The sequence below is a fragment of the Myodes glareolus genome, chromosome 9 (genome assembly GCF_982192425.1).
Source record: "Myodes glareolus chromosome 9, mMyoGla1.1, whole genome shotgun sequence".
NCBI classification, from domain to species: Eukaryota; Metazoa; Chordata; class Mammalia; order Rodentia; family Cricetidae; genus Myodes; species Myodes glareolus.
The window spans coordinates 82,010,240-82,032,675 of NC_142034.1; the positions used below are offsets into that span (position 1 = coordinate 82,010,240).

Genomic DNA, 22,436 nt, shown 5'->3' on the forward strand with positions numbered 1-22,436 from the left:
TGCAAAATGCAACATCCTACAACTTATTTGAGGGTATTCAATTCTTTTTGTTTTTCCAAGACATGTTTTTCCATAGCATTGGAGCCTGTCCTGAAACTAGCTCTTGTAGACCAGGCTGGCCTTGAACTCACAGAGATGCGCCTGCCTTTACCTCTCGAGCGCTGGGATTAAAAACGTGGGTAACTCCTAAGACAATTACTTGACGGCCATATCTCCTCCTCTTCCTCTGAACCTTCATTAGGGAGTGGTGGTGACACAATACAGTAGCGTTCCTGCAGTTCACATGGACTAGTACTATTTGTATATGTACATAGGCTGATTTTCAATGCTTTCTGAAGACAAAGATATCACTACATGTGAGATATGCATCCATAATATTTAATCTTTAAACAATTCTAAGGAGTTTCACCTCATTTTACAACTGAGCAACGCAGGGTCCAGATATTATGCAACTTTTTTAATGCACACGTCCTTGTCAGTATATCAATATAAATAATATATAATAAAAATCAGAGCTCAAACCATAAGCTGTAAAAGTGAAAAGTGGTTTACAAGTCTTTGTGTATCCTATGACAGTATGGACCACAGCTAACCACAAACAGCTGTGTGTGTGTGTGTGTTGGTATGTATATGTGTGATATGTATGTGCTGGTGGGTATATATGTATGTGCATATGTGTATATGTATGTGTGTGCATGTTTGTGAGAGTGTGTATATGTGTGGGGTGTGTTTTGGGGTGTGTGTGCATGTGTCTATGTTTGTGTGCATCTATGTGTGTATATATGTGCATGCATGTGTATATGATATGTGTGTATATGTGAGTACACATGTGTGTATGTATGTATCCATGTGTTTGAGTATATGTGTGTTGGTGTATGCATGTGCATGTGGGCATGTATATGTGTGTGTATTCGTATGCCTATATTCATTTAAGTGTGTGAGAGTGTGCATATGTGTATACACACACACACACACATATGCATTCCAGCAATATATTTGTTTCCATGAAATGAATGAGAAAGAAGCACAGCTAAACTCCTCATCACAGCTTGCCACATTAAACCTCAACAATCAATAAACCTTGCTAAGAAGTCAATAGCTGCTGCAGTATATTGCTTTAGGAAACAGGTATAACAAACCATATTTACTGATTTTTAGGCTTGTCTGAGGGGTTCTGTTTTGTTGGTTGTGACTACGAACATCTAAGATTTATGATGTCTGATTAAATGTGTCAGTTCTTTGAACCTAGACAAATCTCATAAGGATAAAAGAGGTGGCGGACCATTGGTTTTACTGGGTTCTCCAAGTTACCAAAGGCAATAAAATGAAATGATGCTTAGGAAGTTCCAGTTGCCCCTTTAGGAATAACTAACAGGTTTTGCAGCTCTTTAAAATAATGAGTTGAAACAATGCTCTCAAAAACATCATCAATCACTCTCCATTAATACTTAATAAACAAAATTACCTATACTTCTTACAACCTGCTTCCTGAATCAATAGCTATAACATTAAGCCTGAGTTTAGAAAACCAGAGTTGCAGTTCAAATTTAACTAATTTGTAACTATTACTAAAATGTCTTCCCTGGTGAGGTTGTAAACAAACCTCCTTCCAAAGGTTTCAGAAACAAACTGAGGTATGATTTCACTCAAATTGATTCCAGGGATCAATACATTTATTAGGCTTACTTATAGAATACAGGTGAGAGGTTACTTACAGGACTGTGGGTGCTTGTTGTCTAAAAAGCCTCACTGGAACGTCTTAACTTAGCAAGAATGACGGCTTTCCTGTAGCTATATTAATGGAGTTCCATCTACTAGTTGTTTTGTTCTTTTTTTAAAAAAAATATTGAATAAATTGATCTACACATTTTTCTCTGCTTCACTTCCATTCTTTCCCCTTCCCTTCTACCCTCTCCCATGGTCCCCACGAGCCTAATTTACTCAGGAGATCTTGTTTTTTTTCTACTTCCCATGTAGATTAGATCCATGAATGTCTTTATTATGATCCTCACTGTTGTCTAGGTTCTCTGGGATTGTGAATTGTAGGCTGGGTTTTTTTTTTTTTTTTTTTGCTTTATATCTAAAAGCCACTTATGAGTAAGTACCTATGATATTTGCTACTTTTGGATATATACCCAAAGGATGCTTAATCGTACCACAAGGACATGTGCTCAACTATGTTAATAGCAGCATTGTTTGTCATAGCCAGAACCTGAAAACAACCTAAATGTCCCTCTACCAAAGAATGAATAAGGAAAATGTGGTACATTTACACAATGCAGTACTACACAGCAGAAAAAAAATAATGACATCTTGAAATTTGTAGGCAAATGGATGGATCTAGAAAACCTCATACTGAGTGAGGAAACCCAGACCCAGAAAGACAAATGCCCACTTGTCTTTTACTATCTACATATTCTGTCTCTTTCCCAAGAACATGGGAAATATGTGCATACAACTTATTTGAAAGGTTGGTTTGATACTCCGTTACAAACAAGTCTTGTGACTCTTCTTGCACCTTCTTCTGTGAAGGAATATCAACAATCAGCCCAGCCATAATAATCACTCATGAGCAGACCCAACTGAACACCTGAAGTATGGCTTTGTACAATAGTAATTATATAATTTATTTAATAATAAGACAATTAACATTTATAGAATTCACTTAAGATCAGGGGAGAAGGGATCAAGCAAGGTGGGAAATACTTGGGTTCACCTCCCAGAGATGGTAGGTGAGACAGATATGAGAATCTGCTTCCAAAATGATCAACTGCGGTAAAAATGGTAGTATTGATATTCTTGTTGTGTGTGCGTAGAACCGAGCAGGAAACAACAATGATGAACCAGAATAATGTTCAAAAAGTGGCGATTCTAACACTAGGTGAAAGACCATGTTTAAATCACGTCACTGAATTTGTTATCTAAGAAACTTGGTAATGTCAGAGTACTAACTCTGACTCAGCAAAAAGAAAATCACACTTCTGTGTTAGAAAGGGCCATGTCCTCTAAAATTCTGGATTCTACTTTACTATCTTCCATGCTCTGAAAGTGACCTTGGCAACAATTTCCATATGCATCAGAGAGGACAGTATTCCCTTTCAGATGCCACCATACACAGAATAATCAGTTCTTTTATTTTTTTCTTTAACATCAACGTCAGAAGCCATAATGCTATGTAAGGGTACCTTCATCTCCTTGGGTAAAGTCCTGTGCTCTTCTCAGGTTAAAAAAAAAAAAGAAAGAAAGAAAGGTGTCTTTTTTCTATACATGAACCCATGAAACTCTATCTTTTGAGGATGAAGCTCTTGTTAGCCTGACATGTATTTAAAAGCCCTTTAAGTGTTATCCACATTTAAGGGTAGACACATATGATTTGGGAACAAATGTACCTTACAAAGAGCTGAGAGGAGAGACAGGGTCCTCTTTTGCATTTAAGCTATTCAATGAATTCCTTTCAGGCATATGAACAGATATTAGCATATGGAAATATTAGCACCTAGCAAATCTCCTGCAGACTCCTGCAGATGGAACACCTTGGGAGGATTAGCCAGCTGAAGCTTTGTGGAATCAACAAAGCACTGCTCCAAAATAAGTGCAAAATATCCAGGAGGAAATAGCTGATTTTCTAATGGACAGCATAATGCCTTTTATTACCTTGCTTTTCATCCTAAATAACCAATGGACTTGTCTTCCTAGTCCTGTTCATGTATGATTGCTAACTTAAAATTTAAAACAATCTAGCATTTTTTAAATCATTTTTTAAAAAATTCTAAACTCGTACAGCATATTAATCTAATCATTTTAGCCACCCACAGAAATAGAACGATGGCTCAGAGAAAGAAAAATAAAAAAATGACTCAAGGTCACGCCCTAGTAAGAAGGTAGGATAAATTTAGAATGTAGGTTTGCTGGGTCTAACTCTAGCACCTCTCTGTGGAGTGGCTCCTTTGATCATTAATGTCTATATTTCTCAGGGTATAGTTGCTGCCCCTACATAAAAGCTGACTAAGATCAGGAGTGTTTTGAAATTCCTATGGAATCATTCAAATTTAATGTATATCATATTTGGAGGTTTTTTTTGTTTGTTTTTTTGAGGCAGGTTCTCAATATGTACCCCTGACTGGCCTGGAACTAACTATATAGACAGGCTAATCTCGAATTCACGGAGATCCATCTGCCACTCTCTTCCAAGTGCTGGAATTGAAGGTATATACCAGCAAGCCTGGCTGTTTGTCATATTTTAACAGATACTATTTATAGATGTATTATAATTTGTGGAAATTTTAATAAGTCTAGTCTGTATATTAAATTATTTACTTTGGGGAATCATCTTTTAAAGTTCACACCATTCTTGTTCCCATACAACTGGTGAGAAAACTGATAGTATAATTAGTCAATTAATTTATACAGTACTGTATCGCTAGTACATGGTAGAGACAAGATTCTACAGTCAATCTATGATTATAAGAACATCAAAGAAAAAGCATCCACTCTGCCTTATTTGTTTTAAGGAACATAATGCAGACTAGTAGTTGTAGAAATAACTATGTAATGTGTTTAAGTCTGGTCCTACAGTAAAATAAAGATTGCATTGCATTCCATTCTTTAAAAGAAATTGACCTATTTCAAAAATACTCAATATTTTAAAAAGAAATTTCAAGAAGTGAGAGATGGTGGTTGGTGCATGCCTTTAATCCCAGAACTCTGTGAGTCTGAGGCCAACTTGGTCTATATAGTTAGTTCCCAGACAACTAGAGTTACATAGTGAGACCCTGGCTCAAAACAAAACAGAACAAACAACAACAATAAATAGCAAAAATCAAAAAAAAAAGAAAGAAGGAAGGAAGGAAAGAAAGAAAGAAAGAAGAAAGAAAGAAAAGAAAGAAAGAAAAGAAACTTCAAAGGAATGTAACTAAAACAATTGCATGCGATGAAATAATTATTTTTTTGTAATCTGATATATTAAGACATTTTTATTCACTGTTAAGCCCTATTAAACCACATTTTATTTACAATTTGGTACTTCTATTTAGCCCTAATTTTTAGTTTCTTTTTTAGTCTTAGTGAAAATTTCAGTGTGCAAGTTTCAGAAAGGAGTGCTGCAGACAAAAACACTGAGTTGCATCTGATGGCCGACCATCAGAAGCAGCCCCTCAAGGCTCCTGATAGCTTCCTTACTGACATACATATTCTGATATCAGTAAAGGAATGCTGGATTAATAGAGGATAGAGGCTTCTAAAGCAAATTCCCAAATTAAACTGAAACATCCTCGAGTAAAAATTACTGGTTGAATGCAAGTGATAATAACTTACAAATAAAACTATAATTTGGTTGTGCCATAACTTCCCGAGCACAAGCAGCACTAATGAAAGAGATTACAGGTTATTCTAACATGAATTTAATTCATTTCTTATATAACCACCATGAGTCAGATTCCTTTTGTGGTTAACCTGCATACAGTTAGAACAGTCATGGACACAATATGGTACTGACTTCTAAAGCATGGCTAAAAGGTTATGATGATATTTGTATAGTGAGAAAAAACTTATATAGACAATGAGTTATGATTTTACTGATTTTAATTACTGTAAAATATTAACTATAACAAAAGCATCCATATAGTATTGGGTCACAGAACTTCATGATTTAAGTACAAAGCAAATTGGAATACAAATGGTTTTTGCTGTATTTTAGAGGTGATAAATGATGCAGAAATCTTTAAAAATTGATTTACAATTGATAGCTAGCACATCTAACCTGTTACCTGTAGCCAAATAGTATTCATTTCTAAACTCTGTATACTGAAACTATGGACAGAATTACAAACTAAAACAATGAACAGAGGTGTGCATGAGTGCTGAATTATATAAAAAATATGTTTAACTATTATGATGCAATAATGAATAAATATATAATTTCAGGAGTAACAAATTCTGGAACTGCAATAATGAACATATTCAGCCAACAATTTAACAAATGCAAGCTTTAACAGAAATACCTGAACATCTCCAATAACAAAGCAAAAAACATGTACTCCAAAATATTTTATTTTTTATTTTTCTTCTCTTTTAAAAAATTGTATCTGTGGACATGTGTATAGTAGATGTGTGTACATGTACACATTCAAAAGGTTTACCAAACTGTGAACCTTGGGAACTTGAACAATGACCTTCATAGCAAGATAGGACTATGAGTGCAATTAGTAGCATGAATGTTACACAGGCAACCAACCCCTTTCTGATTGGGGTTGAGATCTACACCACAGAGGAAATACAAGCATCTAATAGTAAACATGGCTGCAAATTCCTAGTTGAGGGAGCTCACTGTTACATAGCTCTGGGAGGAGTTACGGGGAGAAGTGGGGAAAATATCATGAAAATGTATTTTGTAAAAAATCACAGAGAATTAGTAAAATTTATAGTAAAAAGAGGCTAATCATTTAATATACTTAAAAGGAAAACACACATACAAAACAAAATAGATTTGCTGTTTTATAGTTTCTAATCTCTTGCCACTTTCTCAAAGACAAATTTGACTTAGCTAAATCATAAGCCACCACACCTTCAAGGAATCTAAATCTCAAGTGTATGCTGTGTTATCTTCAGGAACTGTTTTGGGGTGTTTTCTAGAAATCATGAGCTAAATAGATCAACATGGAAGCAATGATCCTGGCAGTCAAAGAGCCTAATGAAACCAACTTCGGATACACCCCCGAGGACTATCAAGTTATGGGCAAATTAGGACTGATAAAGAACCCCATATGGGGCAGTAGAGACAGAAGGGGGAAAACTAGTCCTCCCACAAAAAGAAGGACACAAGTACGTTACCAACTAACATCACCTGACCCACTTGGTCCAAGAAACTAAAAGATGTTGCTAGGGCCTCTGACTATTATGCTATAGGACTCTCTGACTTGGCAGAAGAAGCAGTCAAAAGCTGCAAGGCCTGTGCTATGACTGACTCAGGACACTCCATATATGCTCCTGGGAAGAGGCTCAGGGGCGACCGGCCTGGGACCTACTGGGAAGTAGATTTTACAGAAATTAAGCCAGCCAGGTATGGTAACAAGTACTTATTAGTTTTTAAAGATACCTTTTCAGGCTGGGTAAAAGCTTTTCCTACCAGGACTGAGACAGCCAATGTAATGGCTAAGAAGATCATAAAAAATCTTCCCAAGGTTGGGGATACCCAAGATAATCGGGTCTGATAATGGACCTGCCTTTGTTGCCCAGGTAAGTCAGGGACTGCCCATCCAACTGGGGATCAATTAAAAATTACACTGTGCTTACTGACTCCAGAGTCAGGTCAGGTAAAAAAAAATAAATAAAATTCCAAAATAGACCTGCGGAAATGACTGGACAGCACTCCTTCCCTTTGCCCTGTTCTGGGTTTGGAACACCCCAGGGCGATTTAAACTCATCCCTTATGAGATCCTATATGGAAAACCGCCACTGCTCACTGAGTCGGGTGAAATGTATAATCCTGATGCTATAATTTCTAGACCTTTATTTTCTCGCCTAAGGCTCTTAAAGTGGTGAGACAACCAGATCTGGAAACAACTGAAAGAAGTACACATCTCTGCCTGGATCCACGCCTCCCATGTAAAGCGAGCTCCTGAACTACCCACATTGCAGCATCTGGGGCTTTTGACAACATTACCATTCAAGAGGCTTATGTTTGGAGGACTAATCATAGACGGACGCTTACTGAGGTTATACAATGAGATTCTTAAGAGCCCTAAGACTCCTGATACCAGGAGCTTGTAGTACAGGCCTGACACCTTGTGTGTAGACATTGGTTTTTAATGACACCAAAAATTACTATGTGCTTGTACAACTGGTACCTAGGGTTTTTTATCCTCCAGCTAAAATGTTTAAAGATGAGTTTGACAAGCACCCAACTCACTTTTGATGAGAATCTATTTCTCTGATATTAGTAGTAATCCGGGGCCTCGGGGTAGCTGCCCTAATACAGGCCCCTCAGTACTTTAATGAATTAAAACTAATTACCTTCATTAGAAAAATAAATGCTGTTCAGATTTTGATGTTACACCACCAATATAGTGCTTTATAAGGTCAAAAAGATACTAAAATCTAGTTCTATGATTAGAACTAGACCCTAGAAAAAGTGGGGAAATGAAAGACCTGGATAAATCCAAGTCATCCCCCACCAACAGGAAAACAGAGCCAAAAATCTAGCAGGAAGAGAAAAATCGGAAATCTAGGATTAGCCAGTTCAGGGTTTCAGGAACTAGTTAAAGATAAAGTTAGATTATAATCTTGGAATAATCTTGAGAAACAGGGAGTTTCTCCCTAGTAATTATCATTGGTATTTTTGGAATAATGTGTTTCAGGAACTAGCTGATTATGACCTTGAGAGTGATCTTGAGAGGCAGGGAGTTGCCCCTTGTGACTATCACTGGTATTTTCGGAATTTCCTGTGACACCTTCCCTGCACCTTTCGGATTACTAGGCTGTGGTTTCTTCCCTTAAAAACCCCTTCTCCCAACTACTGGGGGTCGAACTCTTCCCCTGCGTGGGTTATGAGTCTCGGCCCCAGTGCACTGGTTCCCGTCTTGTTGTCTTGTCATTAAACCTCATGCAATTGCAGCAAGGATATTTAAGTACTCTATCTTGTTTATTTGTAGTAGAAAAGCAAAAATTCTCCCAAATAATGAGGTTCATCCAGAAAGGATTGATTTCATAAATGTAGTGCATATTTACATATACATATATATAAAAATTTTATACAATCATTAGAATGACTATAGATAATATCAAGAGATATTAAGAAAATGCTGACCATCATAAATATACCTGAAAGTATAATAATGATTTCTTATTTTAACTCATATGATAAATATGTTTCCTATTAATACCATAATTAGATTTCTGCAAATTCTGAAATTTTTATATTAATTTTGCTAATTGTAATCGTATAAATTTTTTTTTTCTGATCAGAAAAATATTTTAACGTTGAAAAGAATCCAGGTTCCCTGGTTTTTGAAAGTCCTAAATTATGGAGAAAATTGTATAGCAGATAAATTAACTTGATTTACAAATAAAATACAAGCAACTGAAAATTATCTTACACATAATTCCTCCATTAGCAATTTTTAAAAACCTATTGGTCTAAAAGCCAGGAAAACTGTCCCATGATGTAAATTTCATCAGTAACAAATATGGGATAAAGATGGAGCTTCTGGTATCTTCCTTTTAATATAAATACTATTTCATAAGTGTAGAAGTAATCTGTTAAAATTTGATAGCATAGTTTGACTGAAAGACTGCTTTATAAATAAGTATACATGATATATAACAAGCAATTATGTAAAGTATGTGTATGCAAAGAGGATTACATATATACATGACATATTTCCTCTGATTTTTTTTCTTATCAATCCATGTGGAATTTAGATAAAGTATATTAAAGATGGAGATATTATATGTGCTTTTTAAGTAACATACTTTCCGGAAGTTAGAATTGAGTCTGTTCAAATTGAAGTCTGTTGAGTTGAGTTGAAACACGTGTAGCTGTTATTTTAAAGAAACTGAAATGCTGATCACCAGAGCATTTGGAGACAGGTGTCATCCCACAAAAATGACAAGTGTGATGTGAAGGGTTGACATTTCTTTGCTCCAGTAGTCTCTCCTAAAATTTAATCAAAATCTAATTTTGCTCTTAATTCCCAGGATTAGCATATATTTTCTTCTGAGCACATTTTTGTTTTGAGCAAAAACCGAATTCATCTCTCAGGAATGAAAGCTAATGTACAACAGCTAAGAAAAGTATAAATTATAATCTCCAATTTACTCACAAATCCTACTGGGGCTGAAAGTGATAATTACTAGCAGAATTCATATCTAAATGACTGAGCCTATATGTTTTCACAGTACAACAAACTTTGATTATTATTTTTTAAACCTTCTATTCATTTCAGTATTGTGGAGTATCCAAAACTTGCCTCTCAAGCTGGAGTGTAGACTGACAACCACCAACTTTGGGGACTATGGCAAGGGCACCTCTTCTCAGTTCTTTGAAAATTATTTTTCTATTAACTCTAGAAAACCTTTCAGGCGGGGAGAGAGGGAAGGGGTGTCAAGCGTCAACTCTGCTCCCAACACTTTTGGAGCATCACGGAGAGAGCTCTATTGTCCTGATTGTCGTTAGGCCCTGGCTACATTTTCTAACCCCTCAGGCCACGTCCATAATATGCGACTGCAAAATTTATGTCATAGTTTTTTTTTAAAATAAGAAATTATCTTAAAATTGTACCAAAGCATAGATGTTTCTCAATAAAATGAGTTGTAAAATTAGCTATAATAACTTCCTTGGTGCAGGTCAAAATTGCAAATCTTTTACCAAGTGAACCTTTCATTTCCTTTCAAATTAAAATGTTTTTTTTTTTGTATAAAGTATCACAACTTCAAAGAACAAAGAAAATCTACATAGACTTTAATACATTTGATTCTGTAGTACTAAAATTCAAAAGGGCAAAATATGGGCATGGAGTCATTGGCAGAAGGTGTGGTTCACATAAGCAAATGCTTTAGGTAAAGGTATGCAGAGGGGAAAAAGAAAGAGACAAGTCAAAAACCAGTTCTGGGTGATGTACAGCTCTTACAGAGTCCTTATTGCGTGTGTCATTCATTTCACTTTAAGCAAGAGTCAGCTAAAGTTCAAAACACAAGACTTCCTTTTCCTAGGTAGTGAAGACATGCTACAGACTCATGGGTAAAAGCCAGCTATGTTCATCATTCGCCCAGTCTACTCTGCTCTCTTCGCTGCAAATCAGTCAGTCTCTGAAATACAACTGCATAAAAATAGCAAGCAAAAGAGAATTGAAGAACAAATTCAGAAATGGTGATCAGGACTTTCACCCTGCTCTTCCACAGCTGTTCGCTGAAAACTCTTTGTAATACTGGAAGTTTTGTTTCTGGTACTACTTTAAAATGGCCCATAGTTATTTCATTCAAGACTAAGATTGAAGAGAGTTCTTTCTGGAGACACATTTTAATGATAGATCACACTTACCTAGAAAGCAGGAGACTGGAACTTTGATCATCTGCTCTCGGAGCAAATGAACAAAAGAGGAGAAAATACAAGATTTGAAAAGTCCAACTCTTGAAAACAGAGCATGCTCACAAAATAATGTCAATGCTTAAAGATTATTTTTGTAATTGACTGAAAGGCTAGGTGCTCCACGATACAGATCATTGTCAATCTAATCTACCACAGTCTCAAGAAACAGGAACAGGCAAAGCTTTGTTTCAAATAAACAAACCCTACTCTGTAAGAAGAGTGAAAAACACTCAAAAAATTATTATTTTTCCATTTCAGGCATTAGAAGTTGCAAGGTAAGAAAATGCGGATATATTCATAGAAAACATCAAGTACTTAATTTTCTCTATTGAAGCCCCACTGTCTAATGTTTCTGTCAGCAAAAGAACATTCAGAAAAAAAGTGACCCATATTTTACGTGATTATTAACAAGATTTCTATTTTCATGGAAATAGAAAAATTCTAAACTAGTATTGAATGAAATGAGAATAGAGTCAAAATATTACAGCCCATTAAAAAGTGAAATTCTGTTTAAATATCACATTTGAGTCTGCTTCACAATATATTAATGCATAAATACTTTAGCATATATGTGTTGTTAAGAGTCAAACAGCCTGGATTTTTAAACCTCAATGGTGGTAGCCTTTGTCATCCTGTGACTATAGATAGATTAATTACTCAAAGTTTAGTCTGTGCATCTATAAAATGAACATCTAATTCTTTCAGTTATTAGGTTAATTGTGCTGTGAAATTTCTCTAAAATAAAATAAACAATTTTTATATAGTATTATTAATCTACGTGTGTGATTCCATGAGCCCGCTTTGAAATTTTATCACTTTCATAAAATAAATGTTAGGGGTGGTTTTCATAGGAAATGCATGAACATGAAACTGGCATTGTGGAATGGAGTTTTTAATTTGTGTTTATTTTGAAAGATTAAAAGTTCTAAATAACTATCAATAGTGAATTCTTCTTATCAAAATGAGGTGATGAGTTAAAATAACAAAATCTATTCATTAGAAGGTTTAAAGTGAAATAATTTATTGTATATCAATATGAAAACTGAGTATGTCTATATATAATATAAAATTATTTTCTAATACTGTCAGATACAATATATAATTAATTATGTAAAATATTTACAAATATAGTTACATTTATATATTAATATTTATGAGAAAGATATTTATGAAACAGATATATGTATCTGAAATACTTAATGGGAGACTAAAATAATAGGATAAAAATAAGAAATAGTTCCATCTAAATTTTTAAAGAAAATTATAGCAGAGAAACTGAGTTTTATTTCTTTATTCGACTATTTAATTATTTCTTTAATTAAAATGGCATTGCTATGGTTTGGATTTAAAATGTCACCAGAGATTTACACGTTGATGCTTCAGTCTCTGGTGTAAGTGGAGCCTTGAAGAAGTGCGGTTTAGAGAGAAGAAGATTGTTCATTAGCAGTTTCATCTGCTTAGCGCCCATGAAGCGAATAGGCCTCTTTCTCCATGTAATCTAGTCATGGGCCGCTGGGCTACCTCAGGCTTCAGTCATTAAGGCCCAATGACTACGGGCTACATGCTCTGAAACCATGAGCCAAGATAAACTTTTTGGGGTTGTTTTCAGGGATGTATCATAGCAGGACAACATCGAGTAACATAACTGACAAGTGAAAACCCATAGGCCAATATTTTTAAATCACTTTGATTAATAATTTTGAACAAACTGGTGCTGAAAAAAATCACTGATCTTTGAGGTACTTAACCACCCAGGCCTTACATTTTAAAAATATTTTATTTTTAATTATGTGCACATACATGGCATGTGTGTCTATGTGTAGGTATGTACATATGAACACAAGTGCCAGAGGAGGCCAGCGGCATTGGATCCTCTGGGCTTGGGGTTACAGGCATTTGGGGTCTACCTGATATATGTAAGGTCCTCTGGCAAGACTAGTATACTCTACTGCTGCAAAAGCGTTCAAAAGCTGTTAGAGAACAGTCAGTGGTTTCCCATTTCCTTTGCCAGTGGAAACATCAAATTCACCTCTAATTTCATTGTAAACTAGTGTGTCTAAAAGAATGACATCCCTTGACAAAACCTGCATCTGTAATTCCTTAGATGCGTGGAGTTTGGCCTCAAACTTACTAAATCAGGTTCGGGGCCCAGACTCGGAAGATGTCAATGCTCACACAGAAAAAGTCAAGGGTCCCAGTATGAATTCATCCTCAGCATTTCATTGTACATTGCGTGTTCACCTTCCTGTCTCATCATCCAAAATCTTCCTGTCTCTATCTTCCTCTCACTTTCAACTTCTGCAATAACGATGAATTCTATCTTGCAAAGAGAGACTTAACTCTAATGTAAAATCTACCTCTATAGCTACCATAAAACCTAACCAATAACACGTCTTTTTAGTCAGTCAACAATTGAATATTTTCCAAAATTCTCTCAATGACAGTCAACAATTTCAGCCCTTAGTGGTTGCACATCATCTTGAGATAGTCATGCCTGCGGTGAGCATCAGAGGGGTTTGCAAAGGCTGGCCTCCCAATTTCTGGCCTTCCTCTCTGGCTTACTCACATATCCCTTTCCTAAGATATACATTAATCCACCTTTAAAACATCATTAATTTAATTGTTGCTGTTGTGTTAGAGAAAATTTATATCATCTTCAATTGCCTGTGAATTACTTTTTAGCGAAGACCTCTTGGCAGGAAAATGGACACTAGGTGCCAACTTAGAGAGCAAGGAAATGAGAGTTGGCAATAGAAATGCCTATAGCACGTTAACAAAATTGCCAGCTAAAGCCAACAGACAAAACACTTCTTCGTATAGATTATGACAACCCATTTATCTCCTTGAGTAATATACAATATGATAGAGTAATACAATACAGTATATATTTGGCAAATAAGATTCATGACTAAAAACATATTTTTTGGTTATATGTCTTTTAAATCTCATAAACTTTGCTTTCTTCTTTAATGATCAGTTTCAATGCATGTATACATCATCCAAAAATGGAGTCGTTTTAGAAAATCTCAGAATGCCATAGCTGTAGAGATATTAGTCAAGCTATCATTGATACTTTAGTACAGTTCTGTGTTCTGCATATTTTGTATATCATTATTAATGAAGTATAAAATTACATTATGTGCTCCTTTATTTTTTAGTTAATCAATTGCCATAATTGTGTGTGTCTATTAAATAGATGTAACAGCTTCCTTTTATAACAGCAGTCAATGAATAACAGGTAAGTGATCATGTGTTCATGCTTCCGTATCTGCAAAATTATAGAAAGATGGCATGCAAACACTAGTTTGCCTTGGTGATAACAATGTTATGCATTCTCATTATTATAATTGTAAAAATGTTTCTGTCCTATTAAATTAAAATGCACTGTATAATACTATAAAATAACTAAGAGCCCTTGCAAAATATGAATTAGAACAAGAATTAAAATGCAATAAACCCAAATGAAAACAATTTGAAAGAACTAACAAGGATGCATTTTTGGTTTTTGTGGGGTTTTTTTTGTATCTTTACATCATTTGCCCATGATAGACTTCTGAACATAAATGAGAATGACCTTTAAACACAGAAAAACATCATGCAGGGACAGTGAGAATGCTTTTCCTTACTTGCTTGAAGAGAAAAGCATACTATTCTTAACACCACTGATTCTACAAGACATTTTTTGGTTTCCTTAATTTAACGGTTGCCACTTGCATTTAACAAATAAAAGCAAGAGATGCTGTTAAACACTTTCTGGTACACATGACAACCGTTTACAAGAGTACTAGCTGACCCCAAATATCAGCAGTGCCAGAGTTCAGATACTTTGAATGAACAAGAAATAAGAATGCATCCTTCCAAAAATTAAACCTCCTTCTTCCAAATTGTTTTCTCTAATTTGTATTTTTGCAGTAATTCTGTAACTGTGTAATGGATTAGGAAAAAACAAGACATATATAATATCTTTCCAAACTATAACATTAAAGAAAGGATATTCCATCTACTTTCTTTACAAAGTAAGTTCTTAGTCAGATCTTTAATTCACTTCTCAATCAGGCAAAGCCTTGCTAAATACCCACCAAGAAACCAACAAATGATATTCTCTGATAGAAAGCTGAAAGGAATATATTTTATAATTGGAATTATTGAATGGAATGGATGTTCACAACTGCATGAAAAGTCTAAAGATTTCATGCTTGTGATGGAATTGCATTTAGGCCATATGGGAAAGAAGGAAGGGCATAAAAGGGAAGGAAAAAGAAGTCGTGAAAATGGACAAAGAAAAAGAAAGTGTGGTCTTTTTACACCTACCCACAGTTTAAAATCATTAAAAGAGGTTAAAGTGTTTTTAAAATTAAGCTAGCAACATTGATGACAATTTTTAATCATAAATTAATAACATTTATGGTCACCTGGATGACATTCCTGAAGGACTAAAACAAAATTAGACATGTCAATGACTGACACTCATTAACAATGAAAGAAGTTAACCCCATACAGTCAGCTTTCTCAACTGCTTGAGATCTTATATAAACTATTCTTTAGTCACTTGGCCATGTTCAATATACACTGACTAAAGTGCTTGAGTAAAGAAATCACTTGTGATAGATTGGGACGTTTTAAAGATAGGACAAGGAGAGACAGTAATACTCACAAATGACTGGCTCATTTAATCCATCCGCTGTTTTCTTATATACACACAGACAGACAGACAGACAGACAGACACACACACACACACACACACACACACACACCTCAGAAGATTTAAAACCAAAATAGTATCCTGGTAGAATGAAAAGGATCAAAGAATTAGGCTTTTCCATGTTAAAAGGACAGTCTAACTGAGACGCTAATGTTGAGATGTGAAGGTGATTATTTGCTGCCTGTGTGACCTTGATTAAGTCCCTCTTCATCTCTGCACTTCAGGTATCTCTTTTTCATAAATAAGTTGATTGTCATGATCTGCTCTTCTAAGAGGGTTGCTAATGAAATAACAAGAAATAACACAATGACTGCCTAAGAACTCGGTAAACAGTGGATATAATTATTATTTTTATCATATTAATGAGTTGTTGACGGTGATGACTATAGTGATTGCTGAACATTGCACAGGCAGTGGAGGGGGAGGAAGGCTGCAGGGAAGAAGAGGAAGAAGGTGGAGAGAAGGATAGAAACAAGGTTGAACCGCAGGGAGAGTAATGGGAATGGGAAAGAGGAAAAGTTGAGGAGAAAGATGGGAAGGAAGCTGAGGAGGCAAAAGGGTGGGTATGACGAAGGGTAGAGTGAGAAGGGAGAAGGGAGAAGGAAAATGAGAAGGGAGGTGGGGAGGAAATGGAGAGTAGAAGAGCTTCTGCCCATAATTTATTTAGAGATAATCCAAACTGTGGCCACTGAGTGTGCATTCATACTTCATCAGCCTCTCTCTTAGGCCCTGGTAGCCCCACCTGCCCTTGTTTATGCTACACAGCCATGCTGCCTCCTCTGTTTCATTAGAACATATCTCCTGTGGTACAGAGAACATCAAAAAATCTTCCGTCGGCAAATCTCCCAGCTCTCACTCTATCCTATACCATTCTTTGACTCTTCCACCTGCTGCCTCCTGAAGGGTATTTCTTCTCTAAAGTACACATGACTCCCTTTTTTTAATTATTATTATTTTAGCAATTTTCCTCCCCTGAAAAGTGCAGTTGGCCTCCAATTACTAAAACACTTCTGTTGCGCTTTGTTAATATGCTCCTGTCACTGTGGCTGAGCGACAAATCTCACATCTTCTCTAAACTGACCCTGGTAACACCTGACCCCACTGACCACTTGTTTCTCAAACTCTCATGCGCATCGGCCTCTAGCACATTACCTGAAGGTTCTTAGACCAGTCACTGTTTTGCTGCAACTTATATGCTGACCAGACTCTTTTCTGAGCCCGTTTGCAATATTCTTCCACTGAAACTGCAGTGCCCACAGACCTCCACTTCTCCCTCTCTTCTCCCCCTCTTTCTTTTCACACAGTAATAAGACACATTTACCATCCACAGTGTTCCACTACATCCTCAACCGGTCTTCTTCCTCTGTTATAGGCTCCCATTTTTTTTTTTTTGAACACCTACCAGTTACCAGCACTTGAACGCTGTATGCACATATAGAAAACTCAGCATTGCTTGATCTGAGCACACCATTAGCTAATACTTCACTCTTCCAGCCTGAACTGCCTTTCTGATGGTCTCCATGGCAATAAACAACACAGGCAAAATCTTGGGATTCATCTATATCCTACTACTTCTGATCTGTAAGTGAATGGGTTTTATACCTCCTCCACTATGCTCATATCTTAACTCACCAATGATTCCTAACCTTTGTAGTCAGTTTTCATATCTTCTTTAGACCTTAGACCTTTCTTCATGTCTTTTTAACTCCTAAACTTCGCAACAATCTTTGAAAGGTTTGAGTCAGACTATGTTATTCTATTAAGATTTTTTTCCATGAGTCCTTATTCTCCTTGGAAAAAAGATAGCAAGCTTTTGAGTAAGACAGTCAGACAGAGAGACAGATGGACACACATGCACACACACACAACACACACACACATATGCATACATGCATACTATGTATAATCTGACCATTGTCTATTACTATGTCACCAAATCTTCACCATGTTCCCAGGATCACACCAGATTTTAAAAGTTGTCAGAAAATTCCTGATACCATTTCTTTCTCCTTTACCATATTCTCTTCCCTTAGATCCTTTCTAGTTTTACTTTCTGCTTGGAACAGCTATCCACAGATCTCTAACCTCCATTTTGACCTCTATGTAAGGCATCATTATTCTATATTTCTACAATGTTCTGTCCTCCTTCAAAGTACCTACAACTTGACATTGGCATTTACTCTACGCTGTAGTTTTAAATGGAGCATGTCTTCAAATCGAGCACTATGATTCTATGCTCTCTTTCTCCGCAGGTACTTTACAGATTGGAGGCAGTAATAACAAATTTCTGCCATGAGAACGGAGTCTTCATTCAGTGCTGGAAATTTTACATACTGACAGAGACAATATCATGTGTTTTGATGTGATTCATCAACATGATAGAAGTGAGCAGGTGAACTATGGAGTAAATAAGCCAACTTGACATATCAAATACCAAATGAGCATTGAGATTAAGAAGTGCCAAAAGCCTGATGGAAGAGAGAGAACTCTAGGCGCCTGCTTGCCTGAAAGAAAGGATCAGACTTGGGCTAATCAAATGCAAGAACCTGGGGCAGAGTTAAAGAGCAAGGCACATTTCAAATATAAAGTTACATGAGGTCAGGGGTGGGGTGATCTTTGTTACTCTGTCCATCAGACCTTACCCTTTTCTTGCCTATAGTAGCTGCTAAATAACTATTTCTTGAATGGAATTTTAAGCGGTGCAGCTGGCAATACAAGAAACATCTGTATATTTTTAAAAACCATTACGTCTCTTCATTTGCCATTCCATAAAAAGGTAATTTTGAGAATGTGTTTACTAGAACTCTTTCCTGAAAAGTGAAATATTGCTTCAGTTGGTTGGCAAATGTGCCATTTCAAATTGAAGAATCTGCCTCAAATGAAGAAAAAAGCTATTTTGGTCCATAATTCTCAGAGCCAAATTTGAATCGTAAAATGCACTTTTCATCAAAGAATCTTAACAAAAAGATTCCTGCCAATTTAACCAAGACATCTAAAAATATTTCATTCCAGAGCCAAGCTTCCTGCTTAGCAGCATTCTGACTGAGATCATGGTTTCCAAAGATCTTCCACTGGGTGATGGTCACCCGAGTAAAGAACCTGCCAACTGTCACCACTCTCCTAAGAACTCAAAGTTAGATACTCTTTAGAAATTTTGGACTTCCTTCACGTTTTTCTACATTTCAAAGTTTTCCTGAAACTTTTATGTATTCAACAATTACTATAACAAACAAGCGTAACTAGGGACACATGTACCTTAGAGATGGAAGTCAATTAAACATGTCCTTTTCATTTCAGCCGGGACAAAGCTACACCGTAGTGAAATGCGTGACCATTGCACAGGTATGTGGGGCAAGAGCCGAGTGGGTACGGAGTGTCTTGAATGCTTGCCTGATTTCCACTCATTATTAAGTGCACACAACGCCATTTTACTAAATCTGGTAGTTATCTGGGATGGTAGATACCTGGGATAGCAGAAAGAAAATTATTTCTCTTCTTCGACACTTAAGGAAATTAAGAATTTTTGGACTGTGAATAAACTCAGTGTGACTAAGAAATGGAGTTTGCATCTATAACACCTTTGATCCAGATCAGGATATTTCTACCATTGTTATCTGTCAAACAAAATAAAAACAAAACAAAACAAAGAAATCACATCAACACAGACCTTTAATCCTTTAGTTCAAATGAGTGAATGGTTTAGGGAATCTCATTCTTCGAAGGCAGATACACTGTAATAAAAGGTATAGCTACTAGATACTATTTCACAAGTCATATTGAGGAAGAAATGTGTGCATTAATCTACTTTGAGATTTCATTTCAATAAATGATTCTTTAAATACTAAATATACCCAAAACTCCTATAGGCCTTGATAATTTGCAATGAACTTTTATATTGAGCTACCAGTAGGGTCAAATTCATCTGTTGCTTCCAAGAAAATAACCTTATTTAGAAACAAGGTAATAGCTACATATGTTGCAAAAATATTCTTTGGAGAATTAGTTTTAGGTCAGAAAGACTGGTAGCTGAAATAAATAAAAGTTTTTGTACAGCTCAAAGTGTAGCTGGACAGATCCATGAGTGTCAGCATTAAGCTAAGAAAGGAATCCGGCTTGGAATTTTTCACACTTGCTTCAAATCATTAATGCTACAATGTTGTCCCATTTACAAGCTGACATTTATTTTTGCACTTTCAACATCCCATGACTTCTCTGCAACAGTAAATAGCTCAAAGTGATGACACCCTGCCTCAGCTGGATCTATATTTTGACTAGCAGGTCTTGGCATTGTGTCCACCTCGGATACCTCTCCAAAATAGTGCATGCAGGGGAGAAATGTCAATGAAATTCACAAAGAAAATAGAAGTTTACCACTCTACCCCATGTAAGGATAAAATGCACCTAAATTCTTACCCAAACTATTGTAGCAACCTGGAGGCATCTGATGCACATTGCTGCACCTCTTAGAGGCTTTTTCCTACTTTTCAATAAAATGTCATTATGTGATATCTTAAAGAAGCAGTTGGTAAAATAATATTTTATTGGAGAAAAGGAACATAAATCAAAATAAAGGTAGGTGTGATGGTTCTGGTGCAACCACACTTAAAAAACACAAAACCTTACTTGATTTCTATATAACTTTCATGATAGCAGTTAACAATCAATTTAGAGTCGAGGACCATGGAGTTACCCAGATTAGGATATTTTCTATTTTTTTTGTTGTTGATTTCAAATATGTAAACTGATGGAGGACTTCTCAAATCCCACAAAAGCAAACACTTGCAAATCTGAGAAATAAATTTCTCAGGAAAGACTTTCTCTGTCTGCGTAGGAGAATCTCCTGCTGTGTTTTTCCTCGTCCTCTAACATTGTCTTTCTTCTGTGTTTGTGTACCATACAATAAAAACAACTATTACAATGTGCTTTCTGTTATTAAACCACTGCTGAATTAATTGATTATCCCCTTTGAGCCTCTGTGAGACCATCAGAATCTTATGATCCCTTCAGATCGTTCCTGCCCAGCATCTATGATTGTTGTATGAATTGCCTCTTTGAATTCTGGGAATGTGGGAAGTCCTGTCAAGTTGAGATGGGAGCTAGACAGGTTAAATCCTAATACCTCAAACTTTTTGAGTTAATTAGTATGTCCGAAATTTCATGTCCCTGTTGCTGGCTTAGAAATGTTTGTGTAAAAGATCACACACTTCATCCCCTTCTTGAACTGTTTGTCCACTTTCAAGACAGGAGGACAGGAGGATGTCATACAACAATCTGCGATGTGCCGTGTGCTATCAGATCTGAAAAGAATACTGGAATATTACATTAGGGTTCAGCCTACCTAGACAGGCATTCCTAAAGGGGGAGAGAGAGAGAGAGAGAGAGAGAGAGAGAGAGAGAGAGAGAGAGAGAGAGAGAGAGAGAGAGAGAGAGAAAGAGAGAGAGAGAGAGATTCACTGGAGAAATGCCCCTGAGTTAAGAGGGGGAATGTGGGACACTTGTCCTTGTCATGCATGTCCGTAGTGTTCCAACATGGGCAGCAGGGGGCGCTCTTGCATGAAGCAACCCCCCCCCCAAAGTGCTTCCCTGTTGAGAACACAGGCTCTTCCTGCACCCCTCTTTCTTAGTGCTTGTTCTTTATCCAAAGAGGTACTGAGTATGACTGCCAATAAATTGTATGCGATTGGTACATATGATGAATAACATTGCAGGCTCACAGTAAGAGAGTACACTTGCTATTAAACTTGCCTTTTGGAAACAGAGTAGTCAGACTTTATTTTATCTCACTGGGACAGCAGAAGAGGTTAAAGGAGATGGAGAGCAGTGGGGGTGGGGACGCCGAATGTCATTAAGTATAAAGAGGCTTTTTCTCAAAGCAACAAGTGGGCAGCAATATTCCAGGAGCAATTACTTAGTCTCTTTGTTTTAGGTTAGTTTATAAGACAGACTCCCTGGTAAATTTTCTGTCACATTCACATCCTCCTTTTCCCATGACTTACCCCCAAACCAAGAGTTGTCAGTTGACAAACCGAGGCTTCCAAGAAGCTGTCAGAACCATAGATCCTGCAGGGGGCCTCCAGCATATTGCTGCCTTTTACAAGCGAATGTGTGATGTGTTTTACTCACTCTGTGCTGAGACACAGGGTTGGATCCAAATTGGAAAAAGTGCAAAGAACCAGAACGAGTTGCTCTGTAACTACATATACCATGAATTCCAGGGCAAAATACTGTGTCCCTGGTCCCCTTGCTATACATGTATCCAAGCATACCACACCCCCAACGGCGACACTTTCCCGCCCCCAAATGAAGGATTGAAGAGGCATAGCTGTGAACATTACTACTCACCATATTGACTTCAGAGACCATATCAATGCTGGCAATATCAATGTTCATTCCTACAGCCACAGGGGGACCTGCAAGCCAAGATGGACAGCCACGTGACTTCTCAGAACTTAGTCGTTCACAACAAGAGTTGCCACTGGGAACAGAAAACCCCCTGTCTAAAGTTAATCCTCATGTCCACCACTCTCCTACTTCTTGGCAAGAGGAATGGGGGAACACTCTGCTAGGAATATGTACACATGTGCTTATGGGACAGAGATTCCAGCTGCGTGTCCACACGTCGACGTCTCCGCATGTGAATTCAGACACTC

General features: G+C 36.7%; 1 protein-coding gene across 2 annotated transcripts in view; it reads right to left on the minus strand.

Moving 5' to 3' along the window:
* The window catches only part of Gabrb2 (gamma-aminobutyric acid type A receptor subunit beta2), a 214,303-nt gene that overhangs the window by 189,403 nt on the left and 2,464 nt on the right, over positions 1 to 22,436 (minus strand). For both annotated transcript variants that reach the window (XM_085694855.2, XM_048435993.3), the window contains exon 4: positions 22,129 to 22,196. In XM_085694855.2, coding sequence (XP_085550981.1) covers positions 22,129 to 22,196 — 68 coding nt within the window. The remainder of the gene's footprint in view (positions 1 to 22,128; positions 22,197 to 22,436) is intronic.